This window comes from Acinonyx jubatus, chromosome A2, assembly GCF_027475565.1.
Source record: "Acinonyx jubatus isolate Ajub_Pintada_27869175 chromosome A2, VMU_Ajub_asm_v1.0, whole genome shotgun sequence".
Lineage (NCBI taxonomy): Eukaryota > Metazoa > Chordata > Mammalia > Carnivora > Felidae > Acinonyx > Acinonyx jubatus.
The window spans coordinates 67,075,091-67,092,974 of NC_069383.1; the positions used below are offsets into that span (position 1 = coordinate 67,075,091).

Here is a 17,884-nt window from a genome sequence, read left to right on the forward strand (position 1 = left end):
CAATTTCTTAAAATAAGACAACTATGAAGTTAGCCGCATTGATTGACTTTTCCTTTCACAAACGATTTCTTTGTAGCACGCGTTAGATAGCATTTTACCCAGAACAGATCTTCTTCCAAAATTGGAGTCGTCTTCTCAAATGCTGCCACTGCTTTATCAACTAAGTTTATGCAATATTCTAAATTCTTTGTTTTCATTTCAGTAATTCTTCACATTTCCTACAACAAAATGTATTTCCTTTTTTTTTTTTAATGTTTATCTGTTTTGAGAGAGAGACAGTGCACAAGCAGGGGAGGTGCAGCAAGAGAGGGAGAGAGAGAATCCCAAAAAGCTCCGCATTGTCAGCTCAGAGCCTGGCTCAGGCCTCAAACTCAAGAATCCCGAGACCATGACCTGAGCTGAAGTTAGATGCTTAACTGACTGAGCTACTCAGGTGCTCCACAAAATGTATTTCTTCTTTTTTTTTTTTTAATGTTTATTTATTTTTGAGAGAGAGAGAGAAAGAGAGAACACGCATGAGTGGGGGAGGGGCAGAGAGAGATGGAGACACAATCTAAAGCAGGCTCCAGGCTCAGAGCCTGATGTGGGCATGAACCCATCCACTGGAAGATCATGACCTGAGCTGAAGTCGGGCTCTTAACTCACTGAGCCACCCAGGCACCCCTGTATTTCTTAAATAAGACTTAAAAGTCAAAATTACTCCCTGATCCATGGGCTGCAGAATGGATGTTGTGTTAGCAGGCATGAACACAACACAACTTTCATTGTCTGTCTCCATCAGTTGCTCTTGGGTGACCACAAGCACTGTCAATATTTTGAAAGGGATGTTTTTTTCTTTTTTCTTTTTTTTTCCTCAGCAGTAAACCTCAACAGTAGGTTTGAAATATTCAGTAAACCGTGTTGCAAACAGATGTCATTCGGGCATTATTGTTCTCCTTATAGAGCATAAGCCAAGTGGATTTAGCATAATTCTTAAGAGCCCTAGGATTTTAAAAATGGTAAATGATAACTGGCTTCAACTTCAGGTCACCAGCTGCATCAGCCCCTAATATTCTTGTGTCTCAGGGAATAGAGATGCCTGAGGAGAGGGAGAGAGACAGGGGAATGTCCCCATTGCTGGAGCAGTCAGAACATATACAACGTTTATAGATTAAGTTTGCTGTCTTATACGGGTGTGGTTCGTGTCCTCCACCCCCCCCCCCCCCCACGAATTATGATAGTAACACCAAAGATCACTGATCAGGGGCACCTCAATGGTTCAGTCGGTTAAGCCTCTGATTTTTGATTTCAGCTCAGGTCATGAGTTCATGGTCCTGAGATCTAGCCCTGTGTTGGGCTCTGCATTGTGTGTGGAGCCTGCTTAAGATTCTCTCTCCCTCTCTCTCTCTCTGCCCCTTGCTTATGCACATGCTCTCTCTCCCTCTCTCTTTGCATCTCATTTATGCACATGTGTGCTCTCTCTCTCAGAAAACAAATAGAATTTCTTAATAAGTGCGAGACAGAACAGATCCTGCTCAGGATTCTCTCTCTGCCCCTCCCTAGCTTGTTCTTCCCCCTGCCCCCCAAGATAAAAAAAATCAACTTAAAAAAAAGATCACTGATCAGAGATCACCATAACAAATATAATAATAATGGAAAAGTTTGAAATATTGTGAGAATTACCAAAACGTGACAGAGACAGGAAGTTAGCAAATGCTATTGCAATAATGGCACGGATAGACTTGCCTGACACAGGGTTGCCACAAGCCTTCAATCTGTAAAAGATGCAGTGTCTGGGAAGCACAAGAGCGAAGCACGATAAAACAAGGTATGCCTGTATGCACTAGGGATCTCCAAGGAGAGGCACACACGGTGGGATAGAACATTTTCCAATCTCATTTGACCACAGGAGACTTTGCCCAAGAAGCGTGGGGTTAACTTGTGCTGCAGAATGCACACACTGGGCAATGCTACACTTTCTGCTTCATTTGCAGATTTTCTTAAAAGTTCGATATTGTATCACTCAACAATCAAAAAGAATGAAATCTTGCCATTTGCAGCTATGTGGATGGAACTGGAGGGTGTTATGCTAAGTGAAATCAGTCAGTCAGAGAAAGACAAATATCATATGACTTCACTCATATGAGGGCTTTAAGAGACAAAACAGATGAACATAAAGGAAGGGAAACAAAAATAATATAAAAACAGGGAGGGGGACAAAACAGAAGAGACTCATAAATATGGAGAACAAACTGAGGGTTACGGGAGGGGTTGTGGGAGGTGGGATGGGCTAAATGGGTAAGGGGCATTAAGGAATCTACTCCTGAAATCATTGTTTCACTATATGCTAACTAATTTGGGTGTAAATAAAATTAAAAAAAAAAAAAGTTTGATACTGATCCACTGAACCTTTCACTGCAAGCCCGGTGAATAGCACACCATGTTGAAATGAAACAACACATTGGAGGCTACACAGAATTATGTGTGAGCAGCCTTCACACCCCTGGTGTTCTAGGGGTTGGTGGTAGGTTCAACCAGAGGAGGCCAAGCAGACAAGGTGACTGGGACAACACTCGTCTTCGGTCAAGCAGCCCTGCCCTGCCTCTTTACTTACATTTGCATTATGTGTAAGATTTTCACAAAGGATTCTGTGGCTTAAAATTTTTGGAAAAACACTGCTTTATAAAAAATATGATCTAGCTTGTGGGGTGCACAGATGCAGGTCCTGATAGGACTGAAGGAAGGAAGGAAGAAGGAAGACAAGAGCAGAGATACATTTCTTCTTCCTAAATCTCCTCATGTTTCTCTTTGGTTTCTCTTCATCTTCCAACAGGGAAATATTGGGCAGAAAGGCCTGCCTGGCCCTCCTGGCCCCCCTGGCTACGGATTACAAGGAATTAAAGTAAGTGGATGTGAACGCACGAGAGTCATCTCTCAATTCGCCAGAACGATGAGAAAAGAGGTTATGGATAATATAAAAACATGACTATAATAAAATGAATTTAATATAAGCTTAGCGGGTAAAATTACCTCCAGTACTTTAGAGACACAATCCAGAAGTGTATAAATGGTGTAAGTACATTGGTTTTCATGAACACTAGACATTACATAAATTGCTTGGTGAAATGTGTTACAGTAGGTTTGTTGTTCTTGCTGGTCTCTGAGTGGAGAATTTATGCCCAGCTGTGTGTTCTCTCTCTCTCTCTTACCTTCCTCAACTGTATCTTCCATTCTTAGCCTAAGATTTCCTAGTCTTAGCTCACAGTGGAACTTCCTGGGGAACTTCATGAATAATACTGACAACCTACCCCAGAAGAATGAAATCTGAATCTCTCGGGGTAGTGCTTGAATACTGTGGGCTTAAAAGCCCCCCAGGTGATTCTCCTGAGCATCTGGGGTGAGAACCGTGGCTCTCAACCCTGAGTCTGTGTTATTGGAATCCACAGCCACGTATATTCTGCTGTATTTCTGTCTCAGCAGCAATAAGCCTATCCAGCAAGGTGCAACTCCCAGGGTGCCCCATGTCTCAGCAGACAAAATTTGGCATCTAATGGTTGCAATGTAATTTCAAACAATTTCCTTTTCTACATCTCCTATGTTCATTTTTATTTTTAATTTTTTTTTTACTCATTCACATTGTAGTTTCTCCCTAAAAAACTTCTATTGTTTTTACCACAGTTAAACTTTGAAACTGAGTAATTCATCCCCTGCATAGTTGGTATTGACTCTTAAAAATTGAAACGTTCAAAATAAACTGTTTTTCAAATAGGATTTCTTGGGATGCCTGGGTGGCTCAGTCGGTTAAACACCCAACTCCTGGTTTCCACTCAGGTTATGATGCCAAAGTTGTGGGATTGAGCCCTGCATCGGGCTCTGTGCAGGCGTGGAGCCTGCTTAAGATTCTCTCTCCCTCTCCCTCTGCCCATTCCCTGCTTGTGTGCCCTCTCTCTCTCTCTCTCAAAAAAAAAAAAAAAAAGGCAACAAAATAAAAACAGAAAACAAATAGAATTTCTTAGCACGTAGGAGACAGTGGGAGCTTAAGATAATAATTGTGAAATCCAGTGTTGAGAAAATAAACTGCCTACTCCTGTGTAAAGAGTGAGGTTTGTCAGAAGCAAAACTCACTGAATCTGTGTTAAATCTTTCTATCTCTCTCCCAATGTCTGGGGCTTCCATGTCAGGTCTTTTCAATAACAGTTGCTCGTCTGTGGGGCTGAGTATCCAAGGGAAGGCCTGACAGTTAACATGTTGCTGATATTTTACTAGCACTGGAAGATACAGCAAAAAACTGCTTCCTTGTAAACAACATCGCTCTCATACTTAATCTTAAAATTCTACGGTTAAAAGATAGAAACGCTCTATAGATACCTTTGCATGGGTTTGTTTAAGCAATGAAGCCACGTTCGATCACTGGTCTTTCCGCCAACAGGAGCTCCATTCACATGTGCCGTTAGTTCCTTATTGCCACCGTGTTAAATCTGGTGCCAGTTTTTCTTTTTCATGATCCAGGAAATACTTCCTTATTCAACAAGGAGTGGCCTGGGTTGCACGTAGTGCTCACCAACCTACTGAGGTGCCCTGCCTTCCTCACCACTTGTCTTTTATTATGCCCTCCACGTTATGCTATGTTCAAAGTCCATCTTGAGTGAATCTCTGATACCGTGAAGCCTACCACGATAGGGAAGGAACCAAAATTAAAACTGTCACATATCCAGGGCTAGCAGAAATGAGATACACTCTGAGGACTGTGGCCTGATACTACTTGGCAGTGAACCTTGACCACGGTGGCCTCATAGAACCTCTCTAGACATACTGGATTGCCTGGCATCCTGTTGGCAACAGGGCGAGCCTATTTTACTCAGGACTGCCACCTCATTTTCTTGACCCTGGGTTATACCATCATGGAAAAAAGGGAGGGAACTGGTGTTCCTCCAAGTTATTTTAGGGCTATGTGGTGAGTAAAATATCATTTATGTTCATTTGTTGGCCCATTTCCCACCTCTTTCTAAAAACCCATTTGAATTAGTAAAACTCACTTCTGCTGGTAAGTCTTTGATGGAAGCCCTTGTCGCTGGTAACATTTAACATTGGGGTATGATCTATGCCCGTCTCTCATACTGTCCCAACCACAGGGAAAATGGGGATTGGGTTACAATCACAGAGGTATTTGCTCCAACACCCACCTAATTTTGTTGCTAAAATATTTTTCTAAGTTTATTTATTTGTTTTGAGAGAGAGAGAGAAAGAGAGAGAAAGAGAGAAAAAGAGAGAGTGAAGGGGTGGGGCAGAGAGAGAGAGAATCCCAAGCTGGCTATGTGCTATCAGGGCAGAGCCCTACATGGGGTTCAGTCTCAGGAACCATGAGATCATGACTGAGCCGAAATCCCACATCAGACATTTAACTGACTGAGCCACCCAGAGGACCCTGTTGCCAAAATATTGTGTCTCAGTCAGTTACTCATCCACCAACCAACCAACCAACCAACCAATACTGATTGAACACCATCTGTGTCAGGCAAATAAGTTAAGTGCAATATAAAATGATGACTGAAAAGACAGGAATTTAGTCCTCATAGAGTTTACAGGCTATAAAATAATCACACTCTGAACTCCAGAGAGTGTGGAGGGGCAGTACATGGAATAAATTGGGCTTAACGTAGTGCACAGTAATGAGTTTAGTCTTCACCCTAAGAGTAATTGAAAGTTAGGGAAGGATGACATGATCAGAGAGGTATTAGCAAAGACTCACTCTGTCTACCATCTGTAGACTGGATGTGCACTGACTATGAGGAATGTGGGCCCTCCCCTTCCCATACCCCTATGTATTCTCCTGATTTTCCATATGAAAGAGTGTGACCTTCTGGTAACCCTCTCTTCCTACCTTTCCTGAAGCTCTGGGACCATATAGGGCTGTTGCCATGGCAGCCTTGGTCCTGGGAAACATGAAAACCTGATGGGCTCACTCCCCGTGGGCACCCGGGCAGCCTCCTGCAGTTTCTCTGCAGTCCTCACTGTGACTCAGCTGGCTCTGCATTGCAAAGAATCTCTGGCTCCTTCGGAGACTTCATTGCTTTCTCTCAACTACAAATGTCTATTGATTGAATGGGTGAATCTGGGAGCGTGGCATAGACCAGGAGTTTATGTTATTCCACCATCTTGTCCCACTGTGAACACTGACCGTTTCCTAAATATGGACTATATATATGCCGGTAATCCTCCAGATTAAGTCAGGAGGGAGGAGAAATGGGGTGGGGTCTTAAGGGATTCCATGATATGTCAACCATCCAACCTCCTAGAGTCCAGGAGGGATGTAATGAGAGTGTGGGCCAGTTTTCCTCTCTCCATCTTTGTTGAAGTCAGTTCCAGTGTCCTGATCAGCTCTGACATTCCTGTAGTGCTTTTTCTCAGACAATCAATCGGTATTTATAAAAATAAGATTCCTAGTGGCCCTCCTTGATTTCAGGAGTTTCTGAGGTAGATTTGTGGACTGGTATCTACTATAATTCCTGCTGGACATAAACCCTTCACTCATTTAAAAAAAATATGCTTCTATGGCATTGGCTTCCATTCTGTATTTAGGCCTGAGCATGACTGATCCAAACCTGGCTGAGGGAACTCTCCCTGCAGTTAGGCTGTGACACAGGAAGGGCTGATATTTAGGCCCAGCCAGTGTGAAAAATAGCCTCAGTGACATGCTAGGGGAATCTAGTGAACATTATCTGGCAGAAATCCCAATATCTCCGAAGCGGGTAAATAGTGATGATGGGAGTGGTCACATGGTTATAGAGTTAAAGGATTAACCTCTAAGACAACTGGAGCCCAGAAATGGAGGGAAACTCCATCCAAATGATCTCCCCCCTCTACCTATAGTCTGACCTCAAAGCATGATGGGAAGAAAATGAGCTTGAGAGAGAGCTACACAGACCTTGGGCTGAATCTTGCTAGTTGTGTAAGCTTGGATAAATCCTTGAACCTCAGTTTCTTCATCTTTAAAATGGAGATACGACAGCCTATTTTACAAGGCATTGTGAAGATAAAATTGCACAAAGGGCCCAGGACACAGTACTGAGTACTCAATCAGAGGTTGGCTGTGGAGTCAACAGATTTGAATCATGGCTTCCTCAGTCCTGCAACCTGGCCTCAGTTTTCATATCTGAATAATGGAGATAATAATAGTATAATTGCCTAAAATATCATAAAGAAGAGATGGAATTAAATGAGACTGTATGTATAACAATTTAACCCAGGACTCGGCACATAGTTATATAGGCAACAAATATTTATGGTTACTCACATTATTATTCCTTCCCTGCTTCCCTCACTTTCCACTAGTCCCCTTTCTATTTTCCAGGATGAAGGCTCAGAATTCTGGCATTCAAATGACTTCATGCTCTACAACATAAAATCTTGGTTGTGTGACTTAGTGTGGGCCTGGCTCCATTATTCCAAAAGGAATAACGGCTCAAAAACAGTAGAGCTCACATACAGTATGTTTGCTCACATAACAGGCCAAGGTAGGTGTTCCTTTTTGGTGGACAATTTTCTTTCATTTAGAATTTGAGAGAACCTCATCTGCCATTGATGCTTCCTCCACGTGCTGGGCCTCTTTACCACTTATTCCCAGCAGGCAGATAGGGACAGTGTGAAAGAGGCACACCTGCTTCTTCAAAGTCTTGGGCAGGTGTTGACATACATCACCTCTGCCCCCATTCTACTGGCTGGAATTAGTGTTGTGGAAAGGCAGTACAGTTATGTGACCAGGAAGAAGAACCACAGATTTGGTGAAGAGCTAGCATTAATGCCACACATAATTTAACCCATCTCTAGGAAGAATGGCAAAGTTAAAGTGATTTGTTGTTCTGAAGTATATTGGTGCTTCCAGAAGCAAACACAAGATAAGAGTAGTCTCCATGGCAACTTCCAGAACGGCTAGTTGCTATCCTGACAGTGTGAGACTCTGTTACCTGGGCTTACAAAGACTGAGTTTGGCTTCATCATTCTTTTATCCTAACTTGAAAAGAAAACCTTAGAACCTTGATATCTTCTTACTTATTTCACGCGGCATCAGGAGCACCAGCGGATGATTTAGAAATTTGTCTTGAGAAGACAGGCCGAGTATTAGCCACAGAGCTGGAGGAGGCTTGAGGTTTGGAGGGACCAGGAGAGGAACAGGAAATGCTCATTCCTATCTGTGACAAAGGCAGGGTGAGAGGACAAGAGCCACCTGGAACCTGGCAGCACAGCTGTGGTTCAAAGTCTAGAGAGAGATGACATCAGAGGAGGGAGGCAGACCTGGCATGAAGAGGAAGAGCCAGACAGGAATAAAGAGAAGCCAGCAATTGGGCTCATGTGGGGAATGAGGAGAGGGTCAGTGTCCTAGAGGATTACTCAGGATACTGATAGCATCTGAGACCAGCATGAGTGTGGTGGTAGGTGAGTCAGCTCAGCTTTCAGGGCCAGCAGGAGAACAGTCAGAAAGAAAATGGCTTTACCCTCCAAAGCCCTCTGATTTAGAAATTTACGTTAGGACCCAGAGCTTTCTAAGATTCGTCATTCAATGTTTAGGGTTAATGTCATTTCTTAGGTAGATTTTTGTTTGTTTCACCTGCATTAAAGTAATGGTGGTTCTATAAACTCAAAGAGCCCTTTTAACTGAGAAGTATTTTTGCCACCTTCTGGGATCCTTTCACCAGAAAGGCTAAAGCTTCAAAGACTTGGAGCATACATGGAGTGGTGGACATCTCACAGAGAGTCCCACAGCCTTCTCTTTGGCTCCTACCTATGACCTGATCAGTTTCAAAGCGTTTCCAGAATCCATTTGACTAGATTTTTGGTTAGAGTGGACCTATTACAGCCTGGAAAATTACCCCCACTTAAGGGTCAAATAGAAATGATTTATTTGTTGAAATTGACTTAAGGGGGGAAAAGTTAGGGGTAGATTTGGTTTACACCAAGTTGCAAATGCCTGCAGAAAGGTTAAGAGTCATTGACATTAGGAAGATTTCCTAGTCTTCTAAACTGGTAACCATGTGTATGATAGTGTTAATACGATTAAGAGAGAAATATATGCGCACACATGTTTTAATACAATGACTTTCTGGTGTTTCAACCTAAAGTTTTCTTTGTTCTTCGTGACTACAAAGAGCAGCATCAAAACTAAAACACAAACTAGCCCTGGCAATGGTAGAATCACTGCATTCAACCTGAACACACCTTAAAAATTAAACTGAAACAATAAGGAATATAGTTAACGGCATAACATAGATTATATGTGTGCTTATGCCACAAACCATCTTTGAATTAGCTTCTGATACTTTTCCCATATTGTGATCTTCTAATTCCCACAATGATTCCTCTACATCGAAAGGAGTCATCAGGACCACGTGACAGGTACCTTAAAATAGTTCAGCATTTTGGGATTACACCTGCCAAAGGTGCTTCTGGTGGGAAGTGCTGTGGCTGAAAGTTGATCCTGGTAATCAAAATCCACAAACCTGTTTTTCAGACATCGAAGGCATCCTTTTATACCTGTATTATACCTTTATACCTTTTACTATTTTTTAAACTAAATTAAAAACAATTACATGGGTTGTAAACCCAAACCAATAGCACTGCACTCACAGTATTCTCTACATAGGTTGTACAGGTGAGGGAAAGCTTACATTCATCAACCGGCACTGGCTCTGAGACCATCTGCATTTCTCACTGCTTCATGCTTTCATTTTCCTCCTGTGCCGAGTGGTTTTCATTCCTTCAAGCCAGTTAGGAAAAAGGATGGCTTTTTTTTTTTTTTTTAATTTCTCAATCTGAATCTGAAGATATGGTAGGCTGTTTCCCTTCTCAATCTCATCATTACATTTCCAATGAAAATAGTCTATTCCCCAGATCAGAACCGGAATGGAGATTTTAGGCTCTTAATTTAGTGCACTTGAATCATCATTATCAGTTTATATTTGTTCTCTATTTACTGTGGATACAGCCCTATGCAATGGCTAGTGACGGTCTCAAAAGTCCGCTTGACTTCTATCACACTCCTCACACTGCCATGAACCCCAAAGGGAAAACTAATTTTTTAAGTCACTTTTTCCAAAGATAATGGTGTCCTGCCCCAAGCTTTACTATGGTTTCCCCAATTCCCAAAGGGAAGTCAAAAGACTAAAGACTTGGTAATAAAGATAAGATAATGTTCAATGCCATGTGCTAATGCTGAATATTAAAAAAAAAAAAGATTTGTTATCACCAAATATTTGAAAATTATGTGAAAGATTTCATTTGAGCAGTTATATACTAAAAGTACTTATACTCTAATAGTACCTCATTTTTAATTATGGTGAGCATGCTGCCATTTTATTTATTTATTTATTTATTTTTAATTTTATAATTATGTTTCTTTATTTTTGAGAGGCAGAGAAAGAGCACGAGTGGGAGAGAGGCAGAGTGAGAGGGAGACACAGAATCCAAAGTAGGCTCCAGGCTCTGAGCTGTCAGCACAGAGCCCGATGTGGGGCTTGAACCCACGAACCTCTAGATCATGACCTGAGCTGAAGCTGCACGCTCAACCTACTGAGCCACCCAGGCGCCCTGGCATGCTGCCATCTTAAATTGTTCTGACTTTTTTCTTCCTCCCTTTGTGTCTCCTCCCCCACCCCCTCCTCTTCCTACCCATCCATTCATGTCTATTTAATATATTAAGACATAAATATTATATATTTAATTCCTTTTCATTCTTGTAACAGATATTGTCCATATAAAACCTAGTTGAATGAAGGACATGGATAAATTAACTCTTTGCTGCTGCCATCTTTATAGCACATGAATTTCACTGTTGAAAATTTACAAAAGGTATTTTATTTTTTTTCCCACCCATCAATGCTTGGTTAGAAGTAAATTACTAGTACATATTTTTCCCCTTCTTTCAGCAGGGAAAGAGGCAACTTTATTCTTCAGGGATATTGAGCTCAGGAAGGGAACTAAGGCCGTATTACATTCTTCATATTCCATAGGTGATACACAGACATGCTAAGTAATGTACCAAGGTCATTCACCCCTGCTCTTCCTCCTCCCTGAAGGAATTATAGTAACCAAGTCAAGGTAGGTGTCAGAAAGAGGAAAATGATCGGTTTGAGATTTTCAGAGGTAAATGCTATGCAACATTTTTATTTGCATCTTGAAATTAAAAGTTGGCCTTTCAAGGGGCTCTTGGGTGGCTCAGTTGGGTAAGCGTCTGACTTCAGCTCAGGTCATGATCTCATGGCTCGTGAGTGTGAGGCCCGCATTGGACTCTATGCTGACAGTATGGAGCCTGCTTAGGACTCTGTCTCCCTCTCTCTCTTTCTGCCCTTCCTCCACTAGTGTGCTCTGTCTCTCTCAAAATAAATAAAAACTTAGAGAGAGAGAAATATTAAAAAGCACTTCTGTTTCCCTGAGTGCAGTTCTGTCAAAAGCCAAGGATTGGATTTAGTGAACTTTTGTTATCAATGACCAGGCCTAAGACTAGGAATTATGGCAGACTCTGGGCTGGTACGTGTAGCTGTGGGGGAAGGCTATAAGAACCGGTATACCCCCCACACACTCAAAGTCTTATCAAGTCCCTTCCTGTGTGGCTGGTTGAGGACATATGCTTTTGTACTGCAAACCTCTGTGACAGGTCCGTGAGTGCCAACTGGTCTGTAGTCAAAACTTTCTTACGCTCTTACAAACACCTTAAGAACTTTACAGTTATTGGTTTCTTATTATCAGCACCTTTGCTTATCTAGTTGCAGATATGACTTCTCATTTCAAATATAAGATGTCAGAGGAAATGAGGTAAATTACCTGTTTGAGATCAGAGAAGCTCTAACAAAGCCATGAGTATGGAGTTTATGGGTATTTGTGGCTCAAACTGAAGGCGATAAAAACAGCCCCAGAATAATCTTTCTTTCAGCCTACAGCAAATTCTTCAAATCAGCAATTCTTCAAAACTGCTTCTCACATCATAAGGCTGGGAATCATGGGCCCAACGGGAGTGCATTGTGCCCTAGGAAAGTGAAATTGAGCGAGAAGAGCAAGGAGTATTGAAATGGAGAGAAACAGGCAGAACACTTGCCTGAATCAGAGAGGGAATTAGGAGGGAAAAGGAGAAAGGGAAATACAAGAAAGAATCGAAAACTGGCTATGATGACTTTTTTAGGATACTAGGGGTAGTAATGCTTTTGACTTTAAAGCCTCTAATACCTGAAATTAATGTAGTTACTGTTTCTTGGTTAAATTTTCCTGATGTTCTACTCTTATCCTTTTATTTCCACGTTTTTGTATCCTTTTATTTTATGTTTCTTTTAGACAATATATATTTGGATTTTTTTTAAGTTTTTTAATTTATTTCGAGAGGGGGGAAGAGCACAGAGAGAGAGAAAGGGAAAGAGAGAGAGAGAAAGGGAGAGAGAGAATCCCAAGCAGGCTCCCCACTCTCTCTGCAGGGCCTGATGGGGGGCTTGAATTCACAGACCGTGAGATCATGACCTGAGTCAACATCAAGTCAGACGCTTAACCAACCGACTGAGCCACCCAGGTGCCGCCATGTATTTGGATTTTTAAAAGTCCAGTCTGGCAACATTTGTCTTTCGCGAGGAGCATTTTTAGTTCAGTTACATTTAATATAATTAGTGAACTTTAATTTATTTCTACCATCTAATTTTGGGTTATTTGTCTCCCCTTGTTCTATGTTCCTTTTTAAAAATCTTTTCTTCCCCCTCTTTTAAGGTTTACTCCTTTTTAACTATTGTATTTTCCTTTTACTTGTTTGGAATTTACTCATTTTTCTCTTTTTCAATATTTACTCTTAAAAATATTCACATTTACCTTATGAAATACCCATATTAACTTTTTGGGTACTACAATAACTTAGAATACTTTAATTCTATTTACCTCTACCCTATCGTTATTGTTTCATGTTTTAATTAATTTTCAATCCCTCGGGTCATTTTTGCTTAATCACTGTTTATTCAGACTTGTCCGCATATGTACTCCTTTCTACCTCTTTAATCCATCTTTCATCTCAGACTGGAACCACTGTCCTTCTGCCTGAGGTGGATTCTTCAGAATTTCCTTGGTACAGAGCCGCTAGAGTAAACTCTCCATTTGGTTGCCTGAAACTACATTTATTTCTCCTTAATCTCTTCTTAAAAGATGTTTTTCTGAGGATAGAATTCTAGGCACACAGCTTTTCCTCTCAGTGCAGGGAAGATTTTCTCATCAATTGGTCCCCACTCTTGTTCTTGAGAAGTTACCCATCATTCTAACTATTCCTTAGATGATAATTTGTCCTTGTCTCTGTGACTTTTAATGGTTTCTCTTCTTATTGGGTGTTAGGCAGTTTCACTATGATTTATCTAGCTGTAGGTTCTTTTTTTATGTGTCTTAATCTTTATTTGTTAGAATTTTTAATTTTGTGGACTAGTATTTTTTTTTAATCATTTCTGGGAGACTCTCATCATCCCATTCTCAATCATTCTGTAACTTTGTCCCATTTTATTGTTTTCGTAGCACTATCACCATCCGAAAATATTTTTTTTTCCTGTTTATTATCTGTCTTCTTTTGGTTAACAACAACAACAACAACCAGACAACAACTCTTTGAGAGCAGGGACTTTGTTTCTTCATCCATATCTAAATTCCCAGTACCCAGCAGAATGTATGGCATAGAGTAAACACTTAATAAATATTTGTTTAATGAATGAACAAAGTAATGAATAATTGAATGGATATATGAAAGTTATATAGTAAATAGTGTAAAGTTCCACCTGTAACCATATTATTGACCCACAAAATGATTCATTTATATATACTTTAATTCAATAAACAACTACTGAATTCCATTATTAAGAGAACTCTAAACTTGTGAAATGATAAATTCTTTTTTAAATCCTAATGTTTAATAGTGGGAGTACCTTACTCTTGCGGGTTGGTATACTTGATTGGCCTAACAGATAGAAGTTTATTTGAAATGCTGGATTTGGCTTTCTTGAAAGTAGATCTTTGTGACAAAATTATCTACTACCACAGTGCAACAGGATCACAGTGAATTCTATCCATGTAAACATATGTGTTTGTTACAAATGGGCCTGAGGTGTTATACCTGGTGATTCTTTTGTACACTCAAGCATTCTGTCCAGTGGTAATCAGAGCATATATTTAATAAATTCGTAATTGATCTAGGTCCTATTTTAAAGACTCTCATTAATAGATTAAGGAGATAAGCAGGAGGAAACTTAATCCATCATTACCTGTCACCAGACCAGACAACCATGGCAATATCATTACACTTCCCATGGTCCTCTTAAGTTCATAACCAAGTTAGAATTAAATGAGACACCCAGTATCATCCAGTTATATTTTCACAACTTTACCAGGAAGTAATTTTTACCAAGAAGTTTTAGCCTTAAAAATGGACAGATTTTCCTATGAGTTCATATTTGTAGAGATGACATTTCAAGAATACTAATATAATTCATTATCAATTCCTATTCATCAGTGTAGAGACAGTGAGCTTTTTTATAGGACTATTTATTGGCATATGCAATTATGCCTTTAAATAGTAGCTCTTAAAGTTCCAAGGAGAGAAGAGATTTTTAATTTATTAGAATACTAGCCTTCTGAAAATTCTCCTATTGGCTTCTGTTGGTATTGAAAAATGAAATCTGATGAGTCAATAGTTCCCATTGTGATTATTATGCCAATTTTAGAAATAATAAATCTTCCACAGACCTCCATCTGTCCTTTCTTCTTAAATTACCTTACTATGATAATTTCATGAAGTAAACATACTTGCTGTGTTTTTCTGCTACATATATACTTAAATAATAGTGCACACACACACACACACTTTGCCAGGATTGAGATGAGTAATATTAATATGTCCTTCAAATAGGATATGTTTTTGTTCTGTATATAAGGGAAATAACTTTATACGTAAGTTTTAAAAATCAGATCTTCTTTCTGCTCAAAATCAAGGATATTGCCTCCAATATTTAGTCTCAGCTAGTTATACAAAATTTTATTTTGGCAATTCATTCAAAAAGTATTTATTGAGCATATTTAACTATGCCAGGCTGTGTTATAGGTGGTAGGGGTATATCATGAGCAAAGAAACAAAGATGCTTGACTCATGGAAATTGCATTCTATTGGCAATAAACATAATAAGTAAGTTATCTGGTATATTTGAAGATGAAAGCTGATATGGGAAAGAAAGGGAAAGCAGGGTAAGGGGATGTGATGAAGTTTTAAGTGGAATGAAATCATGAGAAGGTAACATCTGAGCAAAGATCTGAAGGAGGGAGTCTTGTATTTCTGATGGAAGAGCATCCCAGGCAGAGAGAAGAGCTTGTGCAAGGGCCCTGTGGTCTCAGGAAGGTGCCTGGCAGGTTCAAAAGAAGAGAGAAGGGATCTGTGTGGCTGGAGATGAGGTCAGGAAGGTAACAGCAGGAGGGTCAGGGCGGGGGGCAGTCCATGACTAGCCAGATAGGCCCTTGCAAGGGCTTTGGCTCCTACTCAGAGTGAAGTGGGGAGCTGTTTCTGGGTTTTTAACCAACACTTTGATTTGGTCTGACTTACTTTTTAAAAGAATAACTATGACTGGTGGGCTGAGAATAGACTGTAGCAGGACCAAGACTGAACTAGGAGACTATTTAGGAATCCAGGAAATTACAAATGATATTTGAATATCTAGGTTTTGCAATATAGTTCACATAAATTTAACTTCCTCAGAAAGGATTTATATCTAGTTACTTGTATCTGATAGTAGAAACATGTGACAAGAGACGCTCTGGCACAATTGATGCCAGACACATAAATCAGATTGCGTAGCTACCAACTGAGTTTTAAACTACTGAAACATACTGAACTGTATCTTATATCTGGACTGTGTACAAAAATAAAATATCCTAACCCCAAAGACATGTTTTCATTATGCTTTTGTAGAAAACAAAGGTGGGATTTTCCTCTTTCCTTCTGCCTTTCTCCCTTCCTTTCCTCTCTTCTCTATCTATAATAATCATATGTTAAAACATTATAGGTAAAATTATGAGGTTTAGGACCTATATGTGACAGAAGTACCACCTGTTACCTGACTTCCCTGCCAAAGTCCAGTAAAAGAGTGGCTGGTCTTCTACTGGCCATTAGAATACATTCTAGAATGTACTTCTTTTTTTTTTTTAATGTTTATTTATTTTTGAGAGAGAGAGAGAGAGAGAGAGCGAGAGAACAAGCATGAGTGGGGGAAGGGCAGAGACACAGAGGGAGACATAGAATCTGAAGCAGCTCCAGGCTCTGAGCTGTCAACACAGAGCCTGATGCAGGATTTGAACTGATGGACTGTGAGATCATGACCTGAGCCAAAGTCAGGAGCTTAACTGAGCCACCCAGGTGCTCCTAGAATGTATTTCTTAATACACAAAACCCTTATCCATAGTAAAGAGGTAGATATAAATATACTATCCAAAATTTGTTCAATAATTTTTAAAAATCTTCATATATTTATATATCAAGAAAATAAATCTAAAGAGTTCTTAACATGTACCCAAAAAGATAGCTTCAAAAAGTTAGCAAAACTCCATATGATCTGGGCAGCCAGCCAATCTTAAGTTTATTAACCCCTCAGCTCTGAAAGTCAGTTCCCCTGTATCCTGGCCCCAGTGCTTCTGAATATGCTTTCCCTCTTCTTCGAGAGATCCCTTTCAGACTTTACTTAAACAGGCTCACTTTTTTTATGTTAAAGGTATATAGTACAATGACTTTACTTACATACATGATTGCCACAGTTACTGAAGTTATCATCCATCATTCTCATATAGATACAAAAAATAAAGTAAATGAAAAAAACATAAAAGATTTTTCCTTATGATGAGAACTCTTAGGATTTATTCTCTTCATACCTTTCAAACATATCATAAAGCTGTATTAACTATGATCATCAGGTTGTACATTACATCCCTAATACCTTTTTCTCTTATAACTGGAAGTTTGTACCTTTTGGCCGCATTTATTCAATCTCCCCTACCTCCACTCCCTTTCTCTGGTAACCACAAATCTGCATCTTTTTCTATGATATTTGTTTCATTTTTCTTCTATTTTTTTAAGATTCCATATAAAATTAAAAAATATAGTATTTGTTTTTTTCTTTCTGACTTATTTCACTTAGCATAATGCCATCAAAATCCATCACTGTTGTAGCAAATGGCAGAGTTTCCTTTTTGATGGCTGATTAGTATTCCCATATATATAACACTACTTCTTTATTCATTTATCAGTTGATGGACATTCAGGTGTTTCATGTCTTGGCTGTTAAAAATAATGCTGACATGAACTTGAAGGTACAGATATCTTTCTGACATTTTGTTTTGTTTTCTGTGGGTATGTTCCCAGCAGTGGAATTTCTGGATCAGGTAGTAGTTCTATTTTTAATTAAAAAAAATTTTTTTAATGTTTATTTATTTTTGAGATAGAGAGAGAGACAGCATGAGTGGGGAAAGGGCAGAGAGAGAGAGAGAGAGAGACAGAGGATCCAAAGTGAGCTCCGTGCTGGCAACAGAGAGCCTGATACAGGGCTCGAACTCACAAACCATGAGATTATGACCTGAGTTGAAGTTGGATGCTTAACTGACAGCTATCCAGGGGCCACTCTATTTTTAATTTTTTAAAGGAAGCTCTGTACTGTTTTTCACAGTGGCTGTACTAATTTGCAATCCTACCAACAGTGGATGAAGGTTCCCTTTTCTTCAGATCCTTGCCAGGATTTGTTATCTCTTCTCTTTTTATGATAGCTATTATTTCTTTTTTTAAAAAAAATGTTAATTTATTTTTGAGAAAGAGAGTGATGGAGAGGTAGAGAGAGAGGGGGACAGAAGATCTGAAGCATGCTCCATGCTGCCA

At 39.8% G+C, this 17,884-nt stretch overlaps 1 protein-coding gene across 1 annotated transcript in view; it reads left to right on the forward strand.

The window, feature by feature from the left end:
- COL28A1 (collagen type XXVIII alpha 1 chain) overlaps window positions 1-17,884 on the forward strand; it is a 173,908-nt gene that overhangs the window by 107,694 nt on the left and 48,330 nt on the right. The window contains exon 27 of the mRNA XM_027071949.2: window positions 2,813-2,881. Coding sequence (XP_026927750.2) covers window positions 2,813-2,881 — 69 coding nt within the window. The remainder of the gene's footprint in view (window positions 1-2,812; window positions 2,882-17,884) is intronic.